The 24,000-nt window shown below is 42.3% G+C and overlaps 1 protein-coding gene across 1 annotated transcript in view; it reads left to right on the top strand.

Moving 5' to 3' along the window:
- NADSYN1 (NAD synthetase 1) overlaps positions 1–24,000 on the top strand; it is a 236,533-nt gene that overhangs the window by 72,273 nt on the left and 140,260 nt on the right. Inside the window, exon 7 of the mRNA XM_053689231.1 lies at positions 6,887–6,975. Within this exon, the coding sequence (XP_053545206.1) occupies positions 6,887–6,975 (89 nt within the window). The remainder of the gene's footprint in view (positions 1–6,886; positions 6,976–24,000) is intronic.

Genomic DNA, 24,000 nt, shown 5'->3' with positions numbered 1-24,000 from the left:
GGATCACTCACAGCAGAGCTGTCTATATAGCTCCTCCCCTAACTGCCACCCCCAGTCATTCTCTTGCAGCTCTCGACAAGGGAAGTAGCTAGAGAGATGTGGTGCATTAATGTAGTTTATCTTCAATCAAAAGTTTATTATTTTCAAATGGTACCGGAGTTGTAATATTTTAGCCTCGGGCAGAAAGTTGAAGAAGAGTCTGCCTGAGGTTTTTGATGATCTTAGCGGTTTGTAACTAAGATCCACTGCTGTTCTCACACATAACTGAAGAGATGGGTAACTTCAGCTGGGGGAATAGCGTGCAGGATTACCTGCTCTGAGGTATGTGCCGTTTTAAATTTTCTAGAGAGATGATGAGCTAGAAAATGCTGACAGTGCCTGATTTATTTAAGGTAAGCCTGATTACAGTGATTTAATAATGACTGGTATCATGCTTGCTGTAAAAGGTAATATTTTTGTTATTTACTCTCATTACTTAATAGACATAACGTTTGCTTGATGTGTATAAACGTTTTTTACAAATGGTGATAACATTTTATTCTGGGGCCCAGTTTTTCCACATGGCTGACTAGATTTTGCCTAGGGATAGTTTTTTAAGGCCCTCTCACTGTGAGTACAGGTTGGGAGGGGCCTATTTTCACACCTTAATTGCGCAGTAGTTTTTGCAGCTTGAGACACCCAGCTTCCCTGAAGGAGTCCCCTGAACATATAGGACCCCTCTAAAGGGTTTTTGTGCCTTCCAAAGTCGTTGTATGGGCAGGTAGGAGCCACAGTAGAGCTGTGGCAGTTGGTTGTGACTGTTTAAAAACGGTTATATCGTTTTTTTGATCCGGTTTTGAAACTAAGGGGTTAATCATCCATTTGCAAGTGGGTGCAATGCTATTTCAGTCTATTATACACACTGTAAAAATTTTGTAAATTTCTTCTTTTTTCACTGTTTTGCAGTTTCTGTGATTGTTTATTTCTCTTAAAGGCACAGTACCGTTTTTATTTTTTGCTTGTTCACAGTTATTAAAGTGTTTTCCAAGCTTGCTGGTCTCATTACTAGTCTGTTTAAACATGTCTGACATAGAGGAAACTCATTGTTCATTATGTTTAGAAGCCATTGTGGAACCCCCTTTTAGAATGTGTACCAAATGCACTGATTTTACTATAGATTACAAAGACCATATTCTGGCTTTAAAAAATTTATCACCAGAAGAAATTGACAAGGAGGAAGTTATGCCATCTAACTCTCCCCACGTGTCAGAACCTATAACTCCCACTCAGGGGATGCCAAGTACATCTAGCGCGCCCATTGCATATACCTTACAAGACATGGCGGCAGTTATGAATCATACCCTTAGAGAGGTATTATCTAAACTGCCAGGATTGCAAGGAAAGCAAGACAGCTCTGGGACTAGAATAAATACAGAGCTCTCTGACGCTTTAGTGGCTATGTCTGATACACCCTCACAATGTACTGAAGCTGAAGCAGGGGAGCTTCAATCTGTGGGTGATTTTTCTGATTCAGGGAAGATACTTCAACCTGATTCTGATATGTCTATATTTAAATTTAAGCTTGAGCACCTCCGCATATTGCTCAGGGAGGTCTTAGCAACTCTGAACGACTGTGACGCTATTGTAGTCCCAGAGAAATTATGTAGATTGGATAAATACTATGCAGTACCTACTTACACTGATGTTTTTCCAATCCCTAAGAGGTTTTCTGAAATTATTACTAAGGAATGGGATAGACCAGGTGTACCGTTCTCTCCCCCTCCTGTTTTTAAAGAGAGGTTTCCTATAGACTCCGCTACACGGGACTTGTGGCAGACGGTTCCTAAGGTGGAGGGAGCAGTTTCTACTCTAGCTAAGCGTACCACTATCCCTGTCGATGACAGTTGTGCTTTTCTAGATCCAATGGACAAAAAATTAGAGGGTTACCTTAAGAAAATTTTTATTCAACAAGGTTTTATTCTCCAGCCTCTTGCATGCATTGCCCCAGTCACTGCTGCTGCGGCTTTCTGGTTTGAGTCTCTAGAGGAGGCTCTACAGGTTGAAACCCTGTTGGAAGATATTATTGACAAGCTTAGGGCCCTTAAGCTAGCCAATTCATTTGTTTCTGACGCCGTTGTTCATTTAACCAAGCTAACGGCTAAAAATTCAGGTTTTGCTATTCAAGCGCGTAGGGCGCTATGGCTTAAATCCTGGTCAGCTGACGTGACTTCAAAGTCTAAACTTCTCAATATTCCCTTCAAAGGACAGACCCTATTCGGGCCTGGACTGAAGGAGATCATTTCTGACATCAATGGAGGAAAAGGTCATGCCCTTCCTCAAGACAGGTCCAACAAATTAAAGACCAAACAGTCTAGTTTTCGGCCCTTTCGAAACTTCAAGAGTGGTGCAGCTTCAACTTCCTCTAACACAAAGCAAGAGGGAACTTTTGCCCAGTCTAAGCCGGTCTGGAGACTTAACCAGGCTTGGAACAAGGGGAAAGAGGCCAAAAAGCCTGCTGCTGCCTCTAAGACAGCATGAAGGAGCAGCCCCCGATCCGGAAACGGATCTAGTAGGGGGCAGACTCTCTTTCTTCGCCCAGGCTTGGGCAAGAGATGTCCAGGATCCCTGGGCATTGGAAATTGTGTCCAAGGGTTATCTTCTGGAATTCAAAACCTCTCCCCCAAAAGGGAGATTTCATCTCTCACATTTATCTGTAAACCAGATAAAGAGAGAGGCATTCTTACATTGTGTTCGAGACCTCCTAGTTATGGGAGTGATCCACCCAGTTCCAAAGGAGGAACAGGGGCAGGGCTTCTATTCAAATCTGTTTGTGGTTCCCAAGAAAGAGGGAACATTCAGACCAATCTTAGATCTCAAGATCTTAAACAAATTTCTCAGAGTCCCATCCTTCAAGATGGAGACTATTCGAACCATCCTTCCTATGATCCAGGAGGGTCAATATATGACTACCGTAGACTTAAAGGATGCTTATCTTCACATCCCGATACACAAAGATCATCATTGTTTTCTCAGGTTTGCCTTTCTAGACAGGCACTACCAGTTTGTGGCTCTTCCCTTCGGGTTGGCCACGGCACCAATAATCTTTACAAAGGTTCTAGGGTCCCTCCTAGCAGTCCTAAGGCCACGTGGTATAGCAGTAGCCCCTTACTTAGACGACATTCTGATACAGGCGTCGACTTTTCAAATCGCAAGGTCCCATACGGACATTGTTCTGGCATTTCTGAGGTCCCATGGGTGGAAGGTGAACGAAGAAAAGAGTTCTCTATCACCTCTAACAAGAGTTTTATTCCTAGGGACTCTGATAGATTCGGTAGAAATGAAGATTTACCTAACAAAGGCCAGATTGTCAAAACTTCTAGACTCTTGCCGTGTTCTTTATTCCACGTCTCGTCCTTCAGTGGCTCAGTGTATGGAAGTAATCGGTTTAATGGTAGCGACAATGGACATAGTACCGTTTGCCCGCCTACATCTAAGACCGCTGTAACTTTGCATGCTCAGTCAGTGGAATGGGGATTACACAGATTTGTCCCCTCTACTAGATCTGGATCAAGAAACCAGGGATTCTCTTCTCTGGTGGCTATGTCAGGTCCATCTGTCCAAGGGGATGAGCTTCCGCAGGCCAGATTGGACTATAGTAACGACAGATGCCAGCCTTCTGGGCTGGGGTGCAGTCTGGAACTCCCTGAAGGCTCAGGGCTCGTGGACTCAGGAGGAGGCACTCCTTCCGATAAACATTCTGGAACTAAGAGCGATTTTCAATGCTCTTCAGGCGTGGCCTCAGCTAGCTGGGGTCGGGTTCATCAGATTTCAGTCGGACAATATCACGACTGTAGCCTACATCAACCATCAGGGGGGAACAAGGAGTTCCCTAGCAATGTTGGAGGTTTCAAAGATAATTCTATGGGCAGAGGTTCACTCTTGCCATCTATCAGCTATCCATATCCCAGGTGTCGAGAACTGGGAGGCGGATTTTCTAAGTCGGCAGACTTTTCATCCGGGAGAATGGGAACTCCATCCGGAGATATTTGCTCAGTTGATTCAACTTTGGGGCAAACCAGAACTGGATCTCATGGTGTCTCGCCAGAACGCCAAGCTTCCTTGTTACGGGACCAGGTCCAGGGACCCCAAGGCAACGCTGATAGATGCTCTAGCAGCGCCTTGGTCCTTCAACCTGGCTTATGTGTTTCCACCGTTTCCTCTGCTCCCTCGTCTGATTGCCAAGATCAGGCAGGAGAGAGCTTCAGTGATTTTGATAGCACCTGCGTGGCCATGCAGGACTTGGTATGCAGACCTGGTGGACATGTCATCCTGTCCACCATGGACCCTGCCGCTGAGGCAGGACCTTCTACTTCAGGGTCTTTTCAACCATCCAAACCTAATTTCTCTGCGTCTGACTGCTTGGAGATTGAACGCTTGATTTTATCAAAGCGTGGTTTCTCTGAATCGGTCATTGATACCTTAATTCAGGCTCGAAAGCCGGTTACCAGGAAAATCTATCATAAGATATGGTGTAAATATCTTCATTGGTGTGAATCCAAGGGTTACTCATGGAGTAAGGTCAGGATTCCTAGAATATTATCTTTTCTCCAAGAAGGATTGGAGAAGGGATTGTCAGCTAGTTTCGTAAAGGGACAGATTTCTGCTCTGTCTATTCTTTTACACAAGCGTCTGGCTAATACTCCAGACGTTCAGGCGTTTTGTCAGGCTTTAGTTCGAATCAAGCCTGTGTTTAAACCTGTGGCTCCACCATGGAGTCTAAATTTAGTTCTTAAAGTTCTTCAAGGGGTTCCGTTTGAACCTTTGCATTCCATAGATATCAAGCTGTTGTCTTGGAAAGTTCTGTTTTTGGTAGCTATCTCCTCGGCTCAACGAGTTTCTGAGTTATCGGCTTTACAATGGGATTCTCCTTATCTCATTTTCCATGCTGATAAGGTAGTGTTGCGTACCAAACCTGGGTTTCTTCCTAAGGTGGTATCTAATAAGAATATCAATCAGGAGATTGTTGTTCCTTCACTATGTCCTAATCCTTCTTCAAAGAAGGAACGTCAATTACACAATCTTGATGTGGTCCGTGCTTTAAAATTCTATTTACAAGCCACTAAAGATTTTCGTCAAACATCTGCTTTGTTTGTGGTTTACTCTGGACAGAGGAGAGGCCAAAAGGCTTCGGCAACTTCTCTTTCTTTTTGGTTAAGAAGCATAATCCGCTTTGCTTACGAGACTGCTGGCCAGCAGCCTCATGAGAGAATTACAGCTCATTCCACTAGAGCAGTAGCTTCCACATGGGCTTTTAAAAATGAGGCTTCTGTTGAACAGATTTGTAAGGCGGCGACTTGGTCTTTGCTTCATACCTTTTCCAAATTCTACAAATTTGATACTTTTGCTTCTTCGGAAGCTGTTTTTGGGAGAAAGGTCTTACAGGCAGTGGTGCCCTCCGTTTAAGCGCCTGCCTTGTCCCTCCCTTCATCCGTGTCCTATAGCTTTGGTATTTGTATCCCACAAGTAATGGCTGAATCCGTGGACTGGATACACCTTACAAGAGAAAACAAAATTTATGCTTACCTGATAAATTTATTTCTCTTGTGGTGTATCCAGTCCACGGCCCGCCCTGTCACTTTAAGGCAGGTGTTTTTTTTGTTTTTTTTTAACTACAGTCACCACTGCACCCTATAGTTTCTCCTTTCTCTTGCTTGTCTTCGGTCGAATGACTGGGGGTGGCAGTTAGGGGAGGAGCTATATAGACAGCTCTGCTGTGGGTGATCCTCTTGCAGCTTCTTGTTGGGAAGGAGAATATCCCACAAGTAATGGATGAATCCGTGGACTGGATACACCAAAAGAGAAATAAATTTATCAGGTAAGCATAAATTTTGTTTTTTTCGAAAAAAGTTTTTTTTTTTTTTTACATGTATGAGAAGAAACGTCTAGAAACAAGTATTGGTGCAGAGTCTACCTAGAAATGTAGCCAAGCTCTTCTATTATTTAACTGAGCTGGCATAGAAAATATAACACAAATCTTTATGAAAGGACATAAGGATTTGTGTCTGGCCAAACATACTCATTTCAGTTTGAGTTTATTGTCTCCTTTAAGCTGGGCAGGTGTACTAGGTGATCTATTTTGTAATTGCAAAACATGCAAGTTTTTTTTTTTTAATTGATGATAAAACATCTAAATGATTGAAAAAAAATAATACACAACTATAAGTTCATGTGTTTCACAATATTGCACTTTAAAGGGACACTCAAGTCAAAATTAACTTTCATTATTCAGACAGAGCAGCAATTTTAAACAACTTTCTAATTTACTTCTGTTAACAAAATGTGCACAGGCTTTTTATATTTACACTTTTTGAGTCACCAGCTCCTACTGAGAATGTGCCAGAATTCACAGAATAAATGTGTATGCATTTGTGATTAGCTGATGGCTGTCACATGGTACTATATGCATTTCTGATTGGCTGATGGCTGTCACATGGTACGTTTATGCATTTGTGATTGGCTGATGGCTGTCATGGTACAGGGGGAGTGGAAATAGACATAACTTTTAAAATTGTCAGAAAAAAATTCTACTACTTATTTGAAGTCCAGACTAAGTGCTATTGCATTGTCTTGTTATCTTGCATTTGTTGATTATGCAAATCTAATGTGTTGTCTGGTCCTTTAAGTTAAATTAATTTTAAGGGGAGCGTTTTTATATGTGCCAGGAAAATCATGTGTGCAGGAAGCTTGAGGATTCTGCACCTTTTGCAGCGTGTGATGAGGTTTGTGAGCCGTCGTCTTGCAGACCGGCTCCATTTAAATGAATCCAGGCATTTTCAGTTTTTGTTATATATAAAATACTCAGCTCTCGTTTGGGAACCTGACTCTTATGCTCCGGCTTTTACTGCAGGTTACTGTGCCCTTCGGTGATGCCGTTTTGGCAACAAAAGACACCTGTTTAGGAACTGAGATCTGTGAAGAGCTGTGGTCGCCAAACAGGTAAATATTGAAAGATTAAAATTTTTCATTGATTCCTTTTTACCTAAACTTCTATAAATGATATATCACAGTAATCTCTAGTCCGTACAAATCAATAGCTCTAGCAAATGACAGATACGTTTCTATTATAGGTTATATTATTGCTCCTTCACCGTCTTCTCTCTCTTCATTCCTTCCTTTACCTACCTAGCTACCTTCTCTCCCTTCCTTCATTCATTCCATATCCTTGCATGTTACCTCGTCAGCATTTACCCACTTAAACTCACCACTAGGTAAATTAGACCTGTGTGTCAGTTAAACGATTCTTTCTTTTGTAGCCAGTCATAATCTGTCTAATCCAAACAAAATCCAGATTGAGAGCATCCTTGTGTTTCTCGTTTGCGAGATTGGCACAGTTCCGGGTGAATTTTGTCCAGACAAGAGTTGAAGGGAGATGCCTGTTAACGGAACAGTAGTCAGTAAATATATAAGTAAATGTGCGCTGGTATTACAACTGTGGCGCAGTGTGAATGCAACCTCACGTTCACATTGCCCAGAAAGCCAAGCGCTCAGGAGAGTGCACTTCTATAGGCTTCAATGGGAGCCTCATTTTTATGCTGACAGACACGGCAAACCACCGAGCGCAGTGCGGGGGCAAATCGTGCAGCGTTTGGCAGCAATAAATACATATCTCGCTCTCTCTATCTATATATATATATATACTAGATTCCATCAGAAAAGTACAGCTAGCCTTAGGTGGCAAGCTATTGAAAAAGTTATGTGTCCTCCAAAAGGTGGGGACTGAAATAAATTATTGGGCAAGAGTGAGATGTTTTGGATATTTAAACTCCAAACCAGAGTTCCCTCTGGACTTAACTCTGAATATGATCTTATTAATTATTGTTAATAGTGAGATTGCATAGTTCCTACAACCCCCCTCCCCTTTTTTGTACTGCTATAGGAATGGATTGGATATTATGAGGATCTATAGGCGGATTAACCCCTTAAGGACCACAGCACTTTTCCATTTTCTGACCGTTAAGGACCAGGGCTATTTTTACATTTTTGCGGTGTTTGTGTTTAGCTGTAATTTTCCTCTTACTCATTTACTGTACCCACACATATTATATACCGTTTTTCTCGCCATTAAATGGACTTTCTAAAGATACCATTATTTTCATCATATCCTATAATTTACTATAAAAAAATATAAAATATGAGGAAAAAATGGAAAAAAACACTTTTTCTAACTTTGACCCCCAAAATCTGTTACACATCTACAACCACCAAAAAATACCCATACTAAACAGTTTCTAAATTTTGTCCTGAATTTAGAAATACCCAATGTTTACATGTTCTTTGCTTTTTTTGCAAGTTATAGGGCAATACATACTAGTAGCACTTTGCTATTTCCAAACCATTTTTTTTTTCAAAATTAGCGCTAGTTACATTGGAACCCTGATATCTGTCAGGAATACCTGAATATCCCTTAATATGTATATATTTTTTTTTAGAAGACATCCCAAAGTATTGATTTAGGCCCATTTTGGTATATTTCATGCCACCATTTCACCACCAAATGCGATCAAATAAAAAAAATTGTTCACTTTCTTCTGTTAAGTGTGATCAGTCCACGGGTCATCATTACTTCTGGGATATTACTCCTCCCCAACAGGAAGTGCAAGAGGATTCACCCAGCAGAGCTGCATATAGCTCCTCCCCTCTACGTCACTCCCAGTCATTCTCTTGCACCCAACGACTAGATAGGATGTGTGAGAGGACTATGGTGATTATACTTAGTTTTATATCTTCAATCAAAAGTTTGTTATTTTAAAATAGCACCGGAGTGTGTTATTATCTCTCTGGCAGAGTTTGAAGAAGAATCTACCAGAGTTTTTTGTTATGATTTTAGCCGGAGTAGTTAAGATCATATTGCTGTTTCTCGGCCATCTGAGGAGAGGTAAACTTCAGATCAGGGGACAGCGGGCAGATGAATCTGCATAGAGGTATGTAGCAGTTTTTATTTTCTGACAATCGAATTGATGAGAAAATCCTGCCATACCGATATAATGTCATGTATGTATACTTTACACTTCAGTATTCTGGGGAATGGTACTTCACTAGAATTACACTGTAAGAAATACATAAAGCTGTTTAATAACTAGAGATTATGTTTAACGTTTTTGCTGGAATGTAAAATCGTTTTCATTTACTGAGGTACTGAGTGAATAAATGTTTGGGCACTATTTTTCCACTTGGCAGTTGCTTAATCTGTTTTCTGACAGTTTCTGTTCTCCCTCACTGCTGTGTGTGAGGGGGAGGGGCCGTTTTTTGGCGCTTTTACTACACATCAAATATTTCAGTCAGCAACTCATTGTATTCCCTGCATGATCCGGTTCATCTCTACAGAGCTCAGGGGTCTTCAAAACTTATTTTGAGGGAGGTAATTTCTCTCAGCAGAGCTGTGAGAATTATAGTTTGACTGAGATAAAAAACGTTTATTCTGTAATTTGTTTCCTGCTTTCAGAATTTGTTATCTTTGCTAATGGGATTAAACCTTTGCTAAAGTTGTGTTATTTACAAGGATTGAGGCTATAACTGTTTCAATTTATTAATTTTCAACTGTCATAGATCTTCTGTGCTTCTTAAAGGCACAGTACGTTTTAATATTATTCTAATTGAATTGTATTTCCAAGTTACAAGTTTATTTGCTAGTGTGTTAAACATGTCTGATTCAGAGGATGATACCTGTGTCATTTGTTGCAATGCCAAAGTGGAGCCCAATAGAAATTTATGTACTAACTGTATTGATGCTACTTTAAATAAAAGTCAATCTGTACAAATTGAACAAATTTCACCAAACAACGAGGGGAGAGTTATGCCGACTAACTCGCCTCACGTGTCAGTACCTACATCTCCCGCTCAGAGGGAGGTGCGTGATATTGTAGCGCCGAGTACATCTGGGCGGCCATTACAAATCACATTACAGGATATGGCTACTGTTATGACTGAGGTTTTGGCTAAATTACCAGAGCTAAGAGGTAAGCGTGATCACTCTGGAGTGAGAACAGAGTGCGCTGATAATATTAGGGCCATGTCAGACACTGCGTCACAGGTGGCAGAACATGAGGACGGAGAGCTTCATTCTGTGGGTGACGGTTCTGATCCAAACAGACTGGATTCAGATATTTCAAATTTTAAATTTAAACTGGAAAACCTCCGTGTATTACTAGGGGAGGTGTTAGCGGCTCTGAATGATTGTAACACAGTTGCAATACCAGAGAAAATGTGTAGGTTGGATAAATATTTTGCGGTACCGACGAGTACTGAGGTTTTTCCTATACCTAAGAGACTTACTGAAATTGTTACTAAGGAGTGGGATAGACCCGGTGTGCCGTTCTCACCCCCTCCGATATTTAGAAAAATGTTTCCAATAGACGCCACCACAAGGGACTTATGGCAAACGGTCCCTAAGGTGGAGGGAGCAGTTTCTACCTTAGCTAAGCGTACCACTATCCCGGTGGAGGATAGCTGTGCTTTTTCAGATCCAATGGATAAAAAATTAGAGGATTACCTTAAGAAAAGGTTTGTTCAACAAGGTTTTATATTGCAACCCCTTGCATGCATTGCGCCGATCACGGCTGCAGCGGCATTCTGGATTGAGTCTCTGGAAGAGAACATTGGTTCAGCTACTCTGGACGACATTACGGACAGGCTTAGAGTCCTTAAACTAGCTAATTCATTCATTTCGGAGGCCGTAGTACATCTTACTAAACTTACGGCGAAGAATTCAGGATTCGCCATTCAGGCACGCAGGGCGCTGTGGCTAAAATCCTGGTCAGCTGATGTTACTTCTAAGTCTAAATTGCTTAATATACCTTTCAAAGGGCAGACCTTATTCGGGCCCGGGTTGAAAGAGATTATCGCTGACATTACAGGAGGTAAAGGCCATGCCCTGCCTCAAGACAAAGCCAAAGCCAAGACTAGACAGTCTAATTTTCGTTCCTTTCGTAATTTCAAAGCAGGAGCAGCATCAACTTCCTCTGCACCAAAACAGGAAGGAGCTGTTGCTCGCTACAGACAAGGCTGGAAACCTAACCAGTCCTGGAACAAGGGCAAGCAGACTAGGAAACCTGCTGCTGCCCCTAAAACAGCATGAATTGAGGGCCCCCGATCCGGGATCGGATCTAGTGGGGGGCAGACTTTCTCTCTTCGCCCAAGCTTGGGCAAGAGATGTTCAGGATCCCTGGGCGCTAGAGATAATATCTCAGGGATACCTTCTGGACTTCAAATACTCTCCTCCAAGAGAGAGATTTCATCTGTCAAGATTGTCAACAATCCAGACAAAGAAAGAGGCGTTTCTACGCTGCGTACAAGAGCTCTTGTTAATGGGAGTAATCCATCCAGTTTCACGATCGGAACAGGGACAAGGGTTTTACTCAAATCTGTTTGTGTTTCCCAAAAAAGAGGGAACTTTCAGACCAATCCTGAACTTAAAGATCCTAAACAAATTCCTAAGAGTTCCATCGTTCAAGATGGAGACTATTCGGACAATTTTACCTATGATCCAAGAGGGTCAGTACATGACCACTGTAGATTTAAAAGATGCTTACCTTCACATACCGATTCACAAAGATCATTATCGGTACCTAAGGTTTGCCTTCCTAGACAGGCATTACCAGTTTGTGGCTCTTCCATTCGGATTGGCTACAGCTCCAAGAATCTTCACAAAGGTTCTGGGTGCTCTTCTGGCGGTACTAAGACCGCGGGGAATCTCGGTAGCTCCATACCTAGACGACATTCTGATACAAGCTTCAAGCTTCAAACTGCCAAGTCTCATACAGAGTTAGTGCTGGCATTTCTAAGGTCACATGGATGGAAGGTGAACGAAAAGAAAAGTTCACTCGTTCCACTCACAAGAGTTCCCTTCCTGGGGACTCTTATAGATTCTGTAGAAATGAAGATTTACCTGACAGAGGACAGGCTAACAAGACTTCAAAGTGCTTGCCGCACCCTTCATTCCATTCAACACCCGTCAGTGGCTCAATGCATGGAGGTAATCGGCTTAATGGTAGCGGCAATGGACATAGTACCCTTTGCACGCTTACACCTCAGACCACTGCAACTGTGCATGCTAAGTCAGTGGAATGGGGATTACTCAGACTTATCCCCTTCTCTGAATCTGGATCAAGAGACCAGAAATTCTCTTCTATGGTGGCTTTCTCGGCCACATCTGTCCAGGGGGATGCCATTCAGCAGACCAGACTGGACAATTGTAACAACAGACGCCAGCCTTCTAGGTTGGGGTGCCGTCTGGAATTCTCTGAAGGCTCAGGGACAATGGAGTCAGGAGGAGAGTCTCCTGCCAATAAACATTCTGGAATTGAGAGCAGTTCTCAAAGCCCTCCTGGCTTGGCCCCAGTTGACAACTCGGGGGTTCATCAGGTTTCAGTCGGACAACATCACGACTGTAGCTTACATCAACCATCAGGGAGGGACAAGAAGCTCCCTAGCTATGATGGAAGTATCAAAGATAATTCGCTGGGCAGAGTCTCACTCTTGCCACCTGTCAGCAATCCACATCCCGGGAGTGGAGAACTGGGAGGCGGATTTCTTAAGTCGTCAGACTTTTCATCCGGGGGAGTGGGAACTTCATCCGGAGGTCTTTGCCCAAATACTTCGACGTTGGGGCAAACCAGAGATAGATCTCATGGCGTCTCGACAGAACGCCAAGCTTCCTCGTTACGGGTCCAGATCCAGGGATCCAGGAGCAGTCCTGATAGATGCTCTGACAGCACCTTGGGACTTCAGGATGGCTTACGTGTTTCCACCCTTCCCGTTGCTTCCTCGATTGATTGCCAGAATCAAACAAGAGAGAGCATCAGTGATTCTAATAGCACCTGCGTGGCCACGCAGGACTTGGTATGCAGACCTGGTGGACATGTCATCCTGTCCACCTTGGTCTCTACCTCTGAAACAGGACCTTCTGATACAGGGTCCCTTCAAACATCAAAATCTAACTTCTCTGAAGCTGACTGCTTGGAAATTGAACGCTTGATTTTATCAAGACGTGGGTTTTCTGAGTCAGTTATTGATACCTTAATACAGGCTAGGAAACCTGTTACCAGAAAGATTTACCATAAGATATGGCGTAAATACCTATATTGGTGTGAATCCAAAGGTTACTCTTGGAGTAAGGTTAGGATTCCTAGGATATTGTCTTTTCTACAAGAAGGTTTAGAAAAGGGTTTATCTGCTAGTTCATTAAAGGGACAGATCTCAGCTCTGTCCATTCTGTTACACAAACGTCTGTCAGAAGTTCCTGACGTCCAGGCTTTTTGTCAGGCTTTGGCCAGGATTAAGCCTGTGTTTAAAACTGTTGCTCCACCATGGAGTTTAAACCTTGTTCTTAATGTTTTACAGGGCGTTCCGTTTGAACCCCTTCATTCCATTGATATAAAGTTTTTATCTTGGAAAGTTCTATTTTTAATGGCTATTTCCTCGGCTCGAAGAGTCTCTGAATTATCAGCCTTACATTGTGATTCTCCTTATTTGATTTTTCATTCGGATAAGGTAGTCCTGCGTACTAAACCTGGGTTCTTACCTAAGGTAGTTACTAACAGGAATATCAATCAAGAGATTGTTGTTCCTTCTTTATGCCCAAATCCTTCTTCAAAGAAGGAACGTCTACTGCACAACCTGGATGTAGTCCGTGCTCTAAAATTTTACTTACAGGCAACTAAGGAATTTTGACAAACGTCTTCTCTGTTTGTCATTTACTCTGGGCAGAGGAGAGGTCAAAAAGCTTCCGCTACCTCTCTTTCTTTTTGGCTTCGTAGCATAATTCGTTTAGCTTATGAGACTGCTGGACAGCAGCCTCCTGAAAGAATTACAGCTCATTCTACTAGAGCTGTGGTTTCCACTTGGGCCTTCAAGAATGAGGCCTCTGTTGAACAGATTTGCAAGGCTGCAACTTGGTCTTCGCTTCATACTTTTTCCAAATTTTACAAATTTGACACTTTTGCTTCATCGGAGGCTATTTTTGGGAGAAAGGTTCTTCAGGCAGTGGTTCCTTCTGTATAAAGAGCCTGCCTATCCCTCCCGTCATCCGTGTACTTTTGCTTTGGTATTGGTATCCCAGAAGTAATGATGACCCGTGGACTGATCACACTTAACAGAAGAAAACATAATTTATGCTTACCTGATAAATTCCTTTCTTCTGTAGTGTGATCAGTCCACGGCCCGCCCTGTTTTTAAGGCAGGTAAATATTTTTTAATTTATACTCCAGTCACCACTTCACCCTTGGCTTTTCCTTTCTCGTTGGTCCTTGGTCGAATGACTGGGAGTGACGTAGAGGGGAGGAGCTATATGCAGCTCTGCTGGGTGAATCCTCTTGCACTTCCTGTTGGGGAGGAGTAATATCCCAGAAGTAATGATGACCCGTGGACTGATCACACTACAGAAGAAAGGAATTTATCAGGTAAGCATAAATTATGTTTTTTCACAATTTTTTTCACAAACTTTAGGTTTCTCACTGAAATTATTTACAAACAACTTGTGCAATTATGGCATAAATGATTGTAAATGCTTCTCTGGGATCTCTTTGTTCAGAAATAGCAGACATATATGGCTTTGGCGTTGCTTTTTGGTAATTAGAAGGCTGCTAAATGCCACTGCGCACCACATGTGTATTATGCCCAGCAGTGAAGGGGTTAATTAGGGAGCGTGTAGGGTTAATTGTAGCTTTAGTGTAGTAGACAACCCAAAGTATTGATCTAGGCCCATTTTGGTATATTTCATGCCACCATTTCACCGCCAAATGCAATCAAATAAAAAAAAATGCTCACTTTTTCTTTTTTTTGTTTAATAATTTTTTATTGGGGTTTAAGAAAATACAAAAATATACAGTTTGCTCATGTAGGTTACAAAGATGATATTACCTATACAGAGATACGACTACATCGACATAAAACAGGAGGTGATAACAACACATTAACCAGTCACAGTACAGCATAACCTGCTCTTCAAATGTTTAAGAAGCAAACCTATGGACACCCCTCTTTTTTACCCTCTGACTCCTGAGGCCGCTTATGGACCCCAAACATGTAGAACTCTCTAAATTGAGGGAATTTAGACAACCACCTTCAGGCTTGCACCTTTACTAAATATATGTAACAGTTAAACAAGCTCATCAATATATAGCCAACCAACGTGTACGAATACAGTAAAGAACCCCCCAAGATATAAAAAAACTAAATACAAATGAGGAACACCCCAGCGGAAAAATAGTGGCCACTCTTGTACCACAAATATCGGATACAAATGAGGGGTGGAAAATAGGGGAATGCTAACATGGCCACTCCTGGGCCCAATACATAAAGAGGGTACTAATAATAAGCGAGGAACGCCCTAAGTATATAAAAGCTAGGGTAGAGTGTACCCCAGTTAAACATTTGTGGCCACATATGGACCACAGGTTAGAAATATATGTAAGGGGTAAGTGTTGGGGGATACAGTAATAAGGTGTGGTATGAGATCTCTTAGTGTACCCTCTAAGTTGCTATATGCCTTTGTAGGACCTCAAAATACACAGTGAGTAAATAATGTACTAACATCTACACAAATAAGACCATATATAAAAATGTGAGAGATACCTCTCCTAGGCAAGTAGCATCCTCTGCGGAACAGAAACTATTCTTGGAACCCACCTCTGTCTTATAGCTACAGTTTCTGTATATTATACTGTCACAGCAGAATGTGTATAGTGCACATTGTACAAATGTAGTCCGCAGACCTTTAGAATATATTTTACATCCATGAGTTGTAGCATATGTAAACTTTATGAACTTGAGGGGCAGAGTACAAGGCTATTGTGGGCTATTTCTCTGGAACTTAAAAGTACAGTGTAGTAGTGTTTGATACTGCACACAGCTCAACTAAAACCAGGGTGTTGCCCCACACTACAGCTATGCAATTGAGAGAAATATTAAAGCAATGCTTCGCAATTCTATAAAACAATCCCATATAAAACAAGTGAGTAATATTAGCAGACCTAATGTGCTGTCTCGGCCGCTGACAGCCCACCATTTGCATAAGATTATTTACACCACTGCCTAACAACATATACAGATTCCTAAGGGATAACTTTTGAGGCATGTACATTTTATACAGATTATTACCATGCACATGTTAGACTAAATCCAGCTAGCCAGTACTAGGGGCGCACATCAACTCTCCAGTCAAACATGGGTCGCCATCCTTTAAAAATATAGTGAACCCATCCTGAGGTTAAGCACGGTATATGGGAGCCCTATTGCTGTCACATCAAGAGTGTATGATATAGGAGCGATTGAGCAAAAGTAACAGCAGTTACAGTTTAGTAAAAACGATATGGTGTATTACTGCAGAAAAATATTCCCATTTGCTAGTTAAACATATTGAAAATACTGTTAGGATTGCAAATCACTTAGTCACTAAGCATTTAATACCCCAGACACTGTTCAATGTCCATTGGAATTGATAGACCACTGTCCCCACAAGTAGGTATCCCAAACTGAGCGGAAAGATTACTGAGTTGGCGGCAGTCCCAGGGCACAGTCCACAAGCTAACCCACTCTTGTTCTCCAAACTATGGGGGTTACTGGTTGCAGAGCAGACGGAAGCAAAAATATCCACCACGGACTCCAAACTGTGATAGGACTGCGCTCATGGGAACCAATAGCTCTCACCGATTTTGCCACAACGTGATTAGATCCGTACAAAAAAGAACCAGTCCCGCTGGCCTCGTCAGTACAGTTCCCTTTGATGACCGTAGCGTGCATGTCAGGGATCATAAAGTCGCCATCCTGCCACAGAACTATCTTTCTTGCAGCTCCTGGTCCGTTTTTCTGGTTAGTGTAGGAGCGCAATTGTTCCCTCTGGGAGAAGACAGCGTGAGGTGCACATGGCTCAGGGTCTGGTGTAGTATTTTGGGAGTCGACTGTGAATGAACTCATGTCTGATTGGTTCTTGTGCTGGGTGTAAAGAGACTCGTAGCCCTGTGGCACGTGTTGTATGTCGCCATGCTGCAGGCCACAATCGCTCCTCCCAGCCATATTGGGCTCCTCATTCTTTTCTGTATTCTGAGCCCCTGCGATAACCATTAGTCGATCAAATCGATTATGCATTTGCCGCACGAAATTCAATAAATAAAGCATGCACCTGATGAAGTAGGAACATAACATAGTAGATAAGGTTGAAAAAAGACTGAAGTCCATCGAGTTCAACCTATATAAATCTCCCATGATCAAGGAGAAGTGTAAAGAGCTGTAAATCAGCTCTCAATGCAGGTAAACTTAAAGTACGCTGCTTACCCGGTTCCCCAGTGGGAGGGTGCTGAGCTCCCTCTCTGCAAGAAACTCCAAAAGAGCTCAGCGGTCCAGTCTGGGAAGTCCTAGTACATTCAATATATATATAATCCAGCTCAGGGTATCTTCAGCTACATCTTAGAACACAATTTCAGGCTGGATGGTTACACAATTTTCAGAGAACAAGGCGAATTGTAAATCTGGATACAGAGCTCCCAGTTTAGTGGCCATCTTGGGTCCTACCCCGGACACGCCCCCCAAATGCTCACTTTTTCACAATTTTTTTTCACAAACTTTAGGTTTCTCACTGAAATTATTTACAAACAGCTTGTGCAATTATGGCACAAATGGTTGTAAATGCTTCTCTGGGATCCCTTTGTTGAGAAATAGCAAACATATATGGCTTTGGCGTTGCTTTTTGTTAATTAGAATGCCTCTAATTGCCGTTGCGCATCACACGTGTATTATGTCTAGCAGTGAAGGGGTTAATTAGGTAGCTTGTAGGGAGCTTGCAGGGTTAATTTTAGCTTTAGTGTAGAGATCAGCCTCCCACCTGACACATCCCACCCCCTGATCCCTCCCAAACAGCTCTCTTCCCTCCCCCACCCCACAATTGTCCCCGCCATCTTAAGTACTGTCAGAAAGTCTGCCAGTACTAAAATATATATATATTTTTTAAATAAACAAAAAAAACAACAACATAATTCTGCTGTGTAGGATCCCCTCATAGCTCCCAACCTCCCTGATCCCCCCCCCCCCCAACAGCTCTCTAACCCTCCCCCTCTATCTTATTGTGTGCTATCCAGTTTGCCATAAACATACTATTTATTTATATAAATTAAAAAAATGATGTAGTGTAGCTGCCCCCCTCAATATCCAAATCCCCCACCCCTCCAAGATTTTTTTTGCTCCATAGTGTAACTTCGCGCTCGTCCCTGTGCGCGCCCCCTGCGGTCCCAGTAAAGATCCCACCCCCTCTGACTTGCAGCCTACCATCGATGGCCGCCCACATCGGCTCCCACCCACTAACGATCGCGGCCATCGATTGCCGATGCAGAGAGGGCCACCGAGTGCCTCTCTCTGCATCGGGTGACTAAGAAATGTCTCAATATGGAGGCATCACTGCAATAACATGAAAGCGGCTGGAAGTGATCAGGATCGCTTCCATCGCTTTCAAAGACCAACAACATACAGGGTGCGTCCTTGGTCGTTAACTACATTTTTTTGTAGGACGTACCCTGTACGTTGTTGGTCCTTAAGGGGTTAAGAGATGTAATAAGGGTAGTTTTTGCGAATTACAATAAAATAAACAAAAATAAAAATCTTAGAATATCTTCTATTCCACCATATTAATAATTAACCATTGATTGTTATGCAATATGCTCAGATTCCTATCATCCTATCTCATTGCAGTATGAAATATTTGAGTCTATCTCCTATTACTGTTTTCTTTTTCAAGATACGACGAGTCCACGGATTTAATCCTTACTTGTGGGATATCGCCTCCTTGTCAGCAGGAGCAGGCAAAGAGCACCACAGCAAAGCTGTATATAGCTCCTCCCTTCCCTCCCAACCCAGTCATTCTCTTTGCCTGTGTTAGTGATAGGAAGAGGCAAAGTGAGGTGTTAGTTTAGATTCTTCAATCAAGAGTTTTTTTTATTTTTAAAATGGTACCAGTGAGTGCTATTTTATTATAGGGTGTAGCCGTATTCCTTGTCAGCCTCTAGAAAACAGTAGAGCTACAGGTGGCTTTAAAGCAATGGGAACTGGTGGGATTAAATTCTCACTGCGCCTCCCATACTGAGTGCTGCCCTTCAGATGATGGTCTTAGCAGATATTAAAAAAGTCCACAGAACTGCAGGAGGGAGAATACCTCTTGATCCTGTGAGACCGGTCATGCTGTCGCTCAGCGTAGAGGTAAGTGCAGTCCTTATTATTCTGGGACATAAAATGAACTCAGAATATTCTGTATGATTACCTATCTGGTAAGTGGGGAATTAGATTTTTACCTTATATAAGTTTATCCCTATGTGTAACAAAGGAGGTTAAGTTGATGGGCGATCTCCAAAGCAACATTTACTTCCTTCAGTGCTGCTTTCAAGGGCTTACATTACTGAAGTTTGCAGTTCAGAAGGTTATCCTGTTTTACTAATACGGGATGTCATGAGGCATGTCCCTGCTTTAACATGAAAGGTAGTATAATTCAATGTATTACAGGGCGTTTTTTCATGTTATACATGTGTCTTGGCTCCCGACGGCTTATGTTAGAGAACTATCGGCCGACAGGGAGGTGTATTTTATTGAACATGCAATGTTCTCTATTGAGAATACATTTACTTCACTCTTTAGCCGTCGCTGGTGCGGTAGTGTAATTCATATTACTTCATGGAAACCCCCGAGGGGCTTATTTAAATAAATGGCCGATGGGGAGGTTTGTTTTACTTTAACAAGTAGGTCTTGTTCCCTATGGCTTATTGTACAAGATGACAGCCGACTAGGAGATTTACTTCCCCGTTCCTGCCATATGTGAGACTTGTATGGCATTGACTGGGGAATTATTTACTTTTCATAGTGGCCATGAGGTTCTCCGACGGCTCCATTCACATAACTTAGCGGCCAGGGAGATTTATCTGATACGCCCACGATGGGCGGGGCTAAGATACACGCCATGGTTTGCGTGCCTTTTGAACGTTCCTTCAATGGACGCCAGATGCTTTCTCTGCTGTGTTGCAGAACAATATAGTAGAGAGGCTCTGCGCGCTTTCGGTGTCTGTTTCCCTTATTTCTTTTTTTTTTTTTTTTTTTTTTTTTTTATATTGGGAATCCACAGTAGTCATACAACACAGTGCATTATAGTAAAAAGGTCAAACAAAAGTTTAAACAATATTGTATACAATCATTATCATCTCTGATTGAACAAGCCTGTGAAATAAATAAAAAACAAATCTGTGGTGGATTCTAGTGATCAATACCATATGTAGAAAACAAATAGGTCCTGTTGCCTAAACATAATACAGAAGATGCCACACTTTATATCCTAAAAGTATAAAACCTTTAAGAATTATGAAAACAAATATGATAATGTCTACCAGGAGCCAGAACAAGCCACAATCAGTCTGTGATAAAGTCCTAGTCAAGGGGAACATATCTATCTCCAAGTATTCTCTATATAGTGTTCCCACGTGTATTGGAGTTCAATAAAAGTTTCCCTCTTATTTGGGGCATAGGAACCATACTCTTCCATCTCAATCAACTCCGTGACCTTCCTACGCCACATCTCAACTGATGGGAGCTCTGCCGATTTCCAATTTTGTGCCACTAGTGTCTTAACCCCATTAATCATAATCCTCAACAGAGGTCTAAAATGTAATTGTGGTAACTTTACTGATTTGTTAAGAAGCCAGACCAAAGGGTCTAAGGGGAGCGTAGTCTGGAAAATGTTTTCTATTTCTGCTATTATGGTCCTCCACAGCGTCTGCAATTGGTTACACCACCACCACATATGCCCCATCCCGCTGCCTCTGTTTCCCTTATTTCTATGTGGATCAGTATAGGTTGGATCCGCAGAGATGTGCTTTCACGTGTTATAGGCTTATTTGGGGAATAAAACATTCTTTTAAACTGAGGGGTATGAATACCTTGCAAGTTTATTTAAACAAAGTTTGGGGGTCCTGTGACCCAGTGGCCAAACTGCTCCCCATCCCCAAGGTTGTGAGTTCGAACCTGGCTTCAGCTGCTAATTTTTACAAATTTGTATTAATTATTTTCTGCAGCTAATGTAAAGGAATAATGTTAACCTTTTTACAATTTAAAGTGACAGTAACATATTTTCCTGTGTTTACATTTATTGTAAATGCTCCTTCTAAAGCGGTGGCTGTTGGGAGTCTGCTGACACAGGTCAATCCTTGCCACAATGTTCTACATGTGCCCAAACTTCTTTATGACCCACAGGCAATGCTCTGCGGTTCCTTGCAATGACTTTGCTTTTGATGTACATAGCGATGTCTAGTTGCAGCAGTTTATATGTTGTTATTGGATTGTTTTTCTGCACGGCAGAAATAAAACGTTCCTTTTAAATTTAAAGAGATGTAAATTTTATTAAAAGAATTGTGGCTGTTTGGTTTGTTCAATCATCCTTTGTGACGTCGGATGGTACAAACTCTCACAAGAATTAGTTTCTCTACGATTTAAAGAGACAGTAACCTCTTATTCTGTGTATATAATATTCAATGAATTTCAGCGGTTTTCTTTGTTAGTTCATCCTTTATGACGGAGGATGACACAACCGCACTCAAGCATGGAGTTAATTCTCAGAATTAAAGGAACGGCATTGTCCTATGTTCCAAATTGTTTTTTCTTTTTGAACCTATTCCCTTTTCGGCGATTGCTGTTTGGGAGTCTGTTACCCAATGGCCACAAATTTCTCCTATAATATGTCAATAGAAATTTTAGGGCCTGCACGCAGTGTCCTGCGTGTCCTTCAAGCTCCACTCGGGATTATGATGCCTTGTATGTTTTTACATAGGGTTTAACATTACTGGAAGTATTGCTATTCTAACGGTTTCTCCATGTTACTGAGAGTTTCCGTTTCAGATGGGATTGGTGCCTTGAGCGTTCTCTATATTTACAAGACTATTTCCCATAGCCGTATCGGCTAAGAGGCTGGATGACATTCCTTGGAGGAGAAGGAGTAGTTCCGATCACTACGTGAACTTCTATACCCTTAGAAAATAGCCTTCAGGGGCTAAATTTAGTTATGGGACACACACAGGGTTTACAATGGCAACCATCTGTATCCTTTGCTGCCGTCACTGGTGTGGCGGCATATTGGTTAATTCTTTTATTTCACTTTCTTCCCTTCCAGTTTTTAAACAGGGAGCGTAGGTGACTCTGCTCCAGCTCTTGGTACCTTATGGTTAGAGCCTTGTTTTTATGCCTATGTGTTCTATGACTAAGATTTTGGTGAACGCATAGCCTGCTGTTGTATTAAAGACAGCATGGGGGACATGTTCCGGTCCGGGGGGCCGGCTTTCCGTTTTCGCTCTAATTTGAGTTGAGCTTGAATATTTTCCTCTCAGAGGCAGTTTCTACCTTATTGATTGTCTAAGGTTCAGACAAAGGGAGAGACATCCTTACGCTGCGTAGGAGACCTCTTAAGCTCTGGGAGTGATTGTTCCAGTTATAATATTGGTACCGGATATGGACCATTTTTCCCTTGATTCTAGATGGTCAATTTATGTCAACCGGTCAAGTACCTTCATGTGCCGTTCACGAGATTCGTCTCGGGTTCTTGGGTTTGCCCTTATGGACAAACATTTCTGTTCGTGGTCTTTCCTTTTGGTCTTGCCACAGTTCTGAGTTCTTTGGGGCATTGCAATGGCGCCCTCTCTGGCTAATATCCTAGTTCAGGCGTTTTTCTTACAGCAGGCAAGATTTCAACGGACATGGTATTGTTATTCCTGTGAGCTCATGGGTGGATGACTTTGGGAAGGTGTTCCTTTGTCTCTAACACAAGGGTAGCTTTTTGGGGAATCATGACAGATTCTACATCAATTCGGATCTTTCTGACTGAGGTCAGGAAATACAGGTCTATCATTAAGGGTTTGGGCCTTCAGCCCACTTCTCGGCCTTCAGTGGCTCAGTACATAGTGGTGGGCTGATGGTGACGGACTGGAGATAGCTCAGTATGCTAAGGCACTGTGGCTGAGCTCTGTGAAAACCAGAGGGTTGCAGGATTCTTCAGGGGTTGATGGAATGGACAGCGCCTGGTAACACTTGAATTTGTGTTTGTTCATTCTACCTCAGTGAGCACACTCAGGCAATGGAACGGGGACTTTGCAAACTTATCTCCTCATTTATGTCTGAAACAGGAGACAAGGGACTCTTTTCTATGGTGGTTGTCTCTGGATCACCTGTCCCGGGGTCCGTGTTTTAGCAGAGTGAGGACTCCTGCGGAGTCTGTTCTTCGTTTTCCTACAACTAAGAACGAGCTTCAAGTCTTTTCTGTTCTGGCCTCAGTTGACTTCGGCCCAGTTTCATTCTTGCTATCTGTCAACAATCCATATCCCGGTGGTGGTCACTTGGGAAGCGGATTTTCTGAGTAGATCTCCATCACGGGAGTGTCTCCTTCCTGATTTTCAAATGGGGTCGGCCAGAGTTGGATCTCCTGGCATCTTGTCAGACTGCCTAGTTTTTGGCTTTCAGCCTAGGTTCTCTTTTTCCCCGTTTGCGTTTTTTTGCCGGGGGTTTGTTCTGATCTAATAGGTGAAGGCATCGGTGCTTCTCCTCACTCTGTGTGGTTTCACAGGTTTTGGTATACTAAGCTGCTGACCATGTCATTTCGGTAACCTTGAACATTTCCGTTGGGAAGGAATCTCTTTTTCAGGGTTCCTTCTTCACCCAAATCTAGTTTCTATGAAGCTGATTGTTTGGGGATTGGATGTTTGATCTATGCAAGCGAGGTTTCTTTGATTCGGTCATAGATACCTTAATTTAGGCATGTAAGCCTGTTACTAGAATGTTTTACCATAAGATGTGGTGTATATGTTTTTATTGGTGTGAATCCTAGGGTTACTCATGGAGTAGGATAAGGATTCCTAGACTTTTGTCTTTTCTCCAAGAAGAATTGGGGGTTATCCACTAGTTTCAGATTTCTGTTTGGTCTATTTTGTTACACAACCGTCTGGAATAGGGCCTGTA

This window comes from Bombina bombina, chromosome 7 (assembly GCF_027579735.1).
Source record: "Bombina bombina isolate aBomBom1 chromosome 7, aBomBom1.pri, whole genome shotgun sequence".
NCBI classification, from domain to species: domain Eukaryota; kingdom Metazoa; phylum Chordata; class Amphibia; order Anura; family Bombinatoridae; genus Bombina; species Bombina bombina.
Note: the sequence above shows the minus strand (reverse complement) of the source record. Positions and strands in the feature narration are given on the sequence as shown.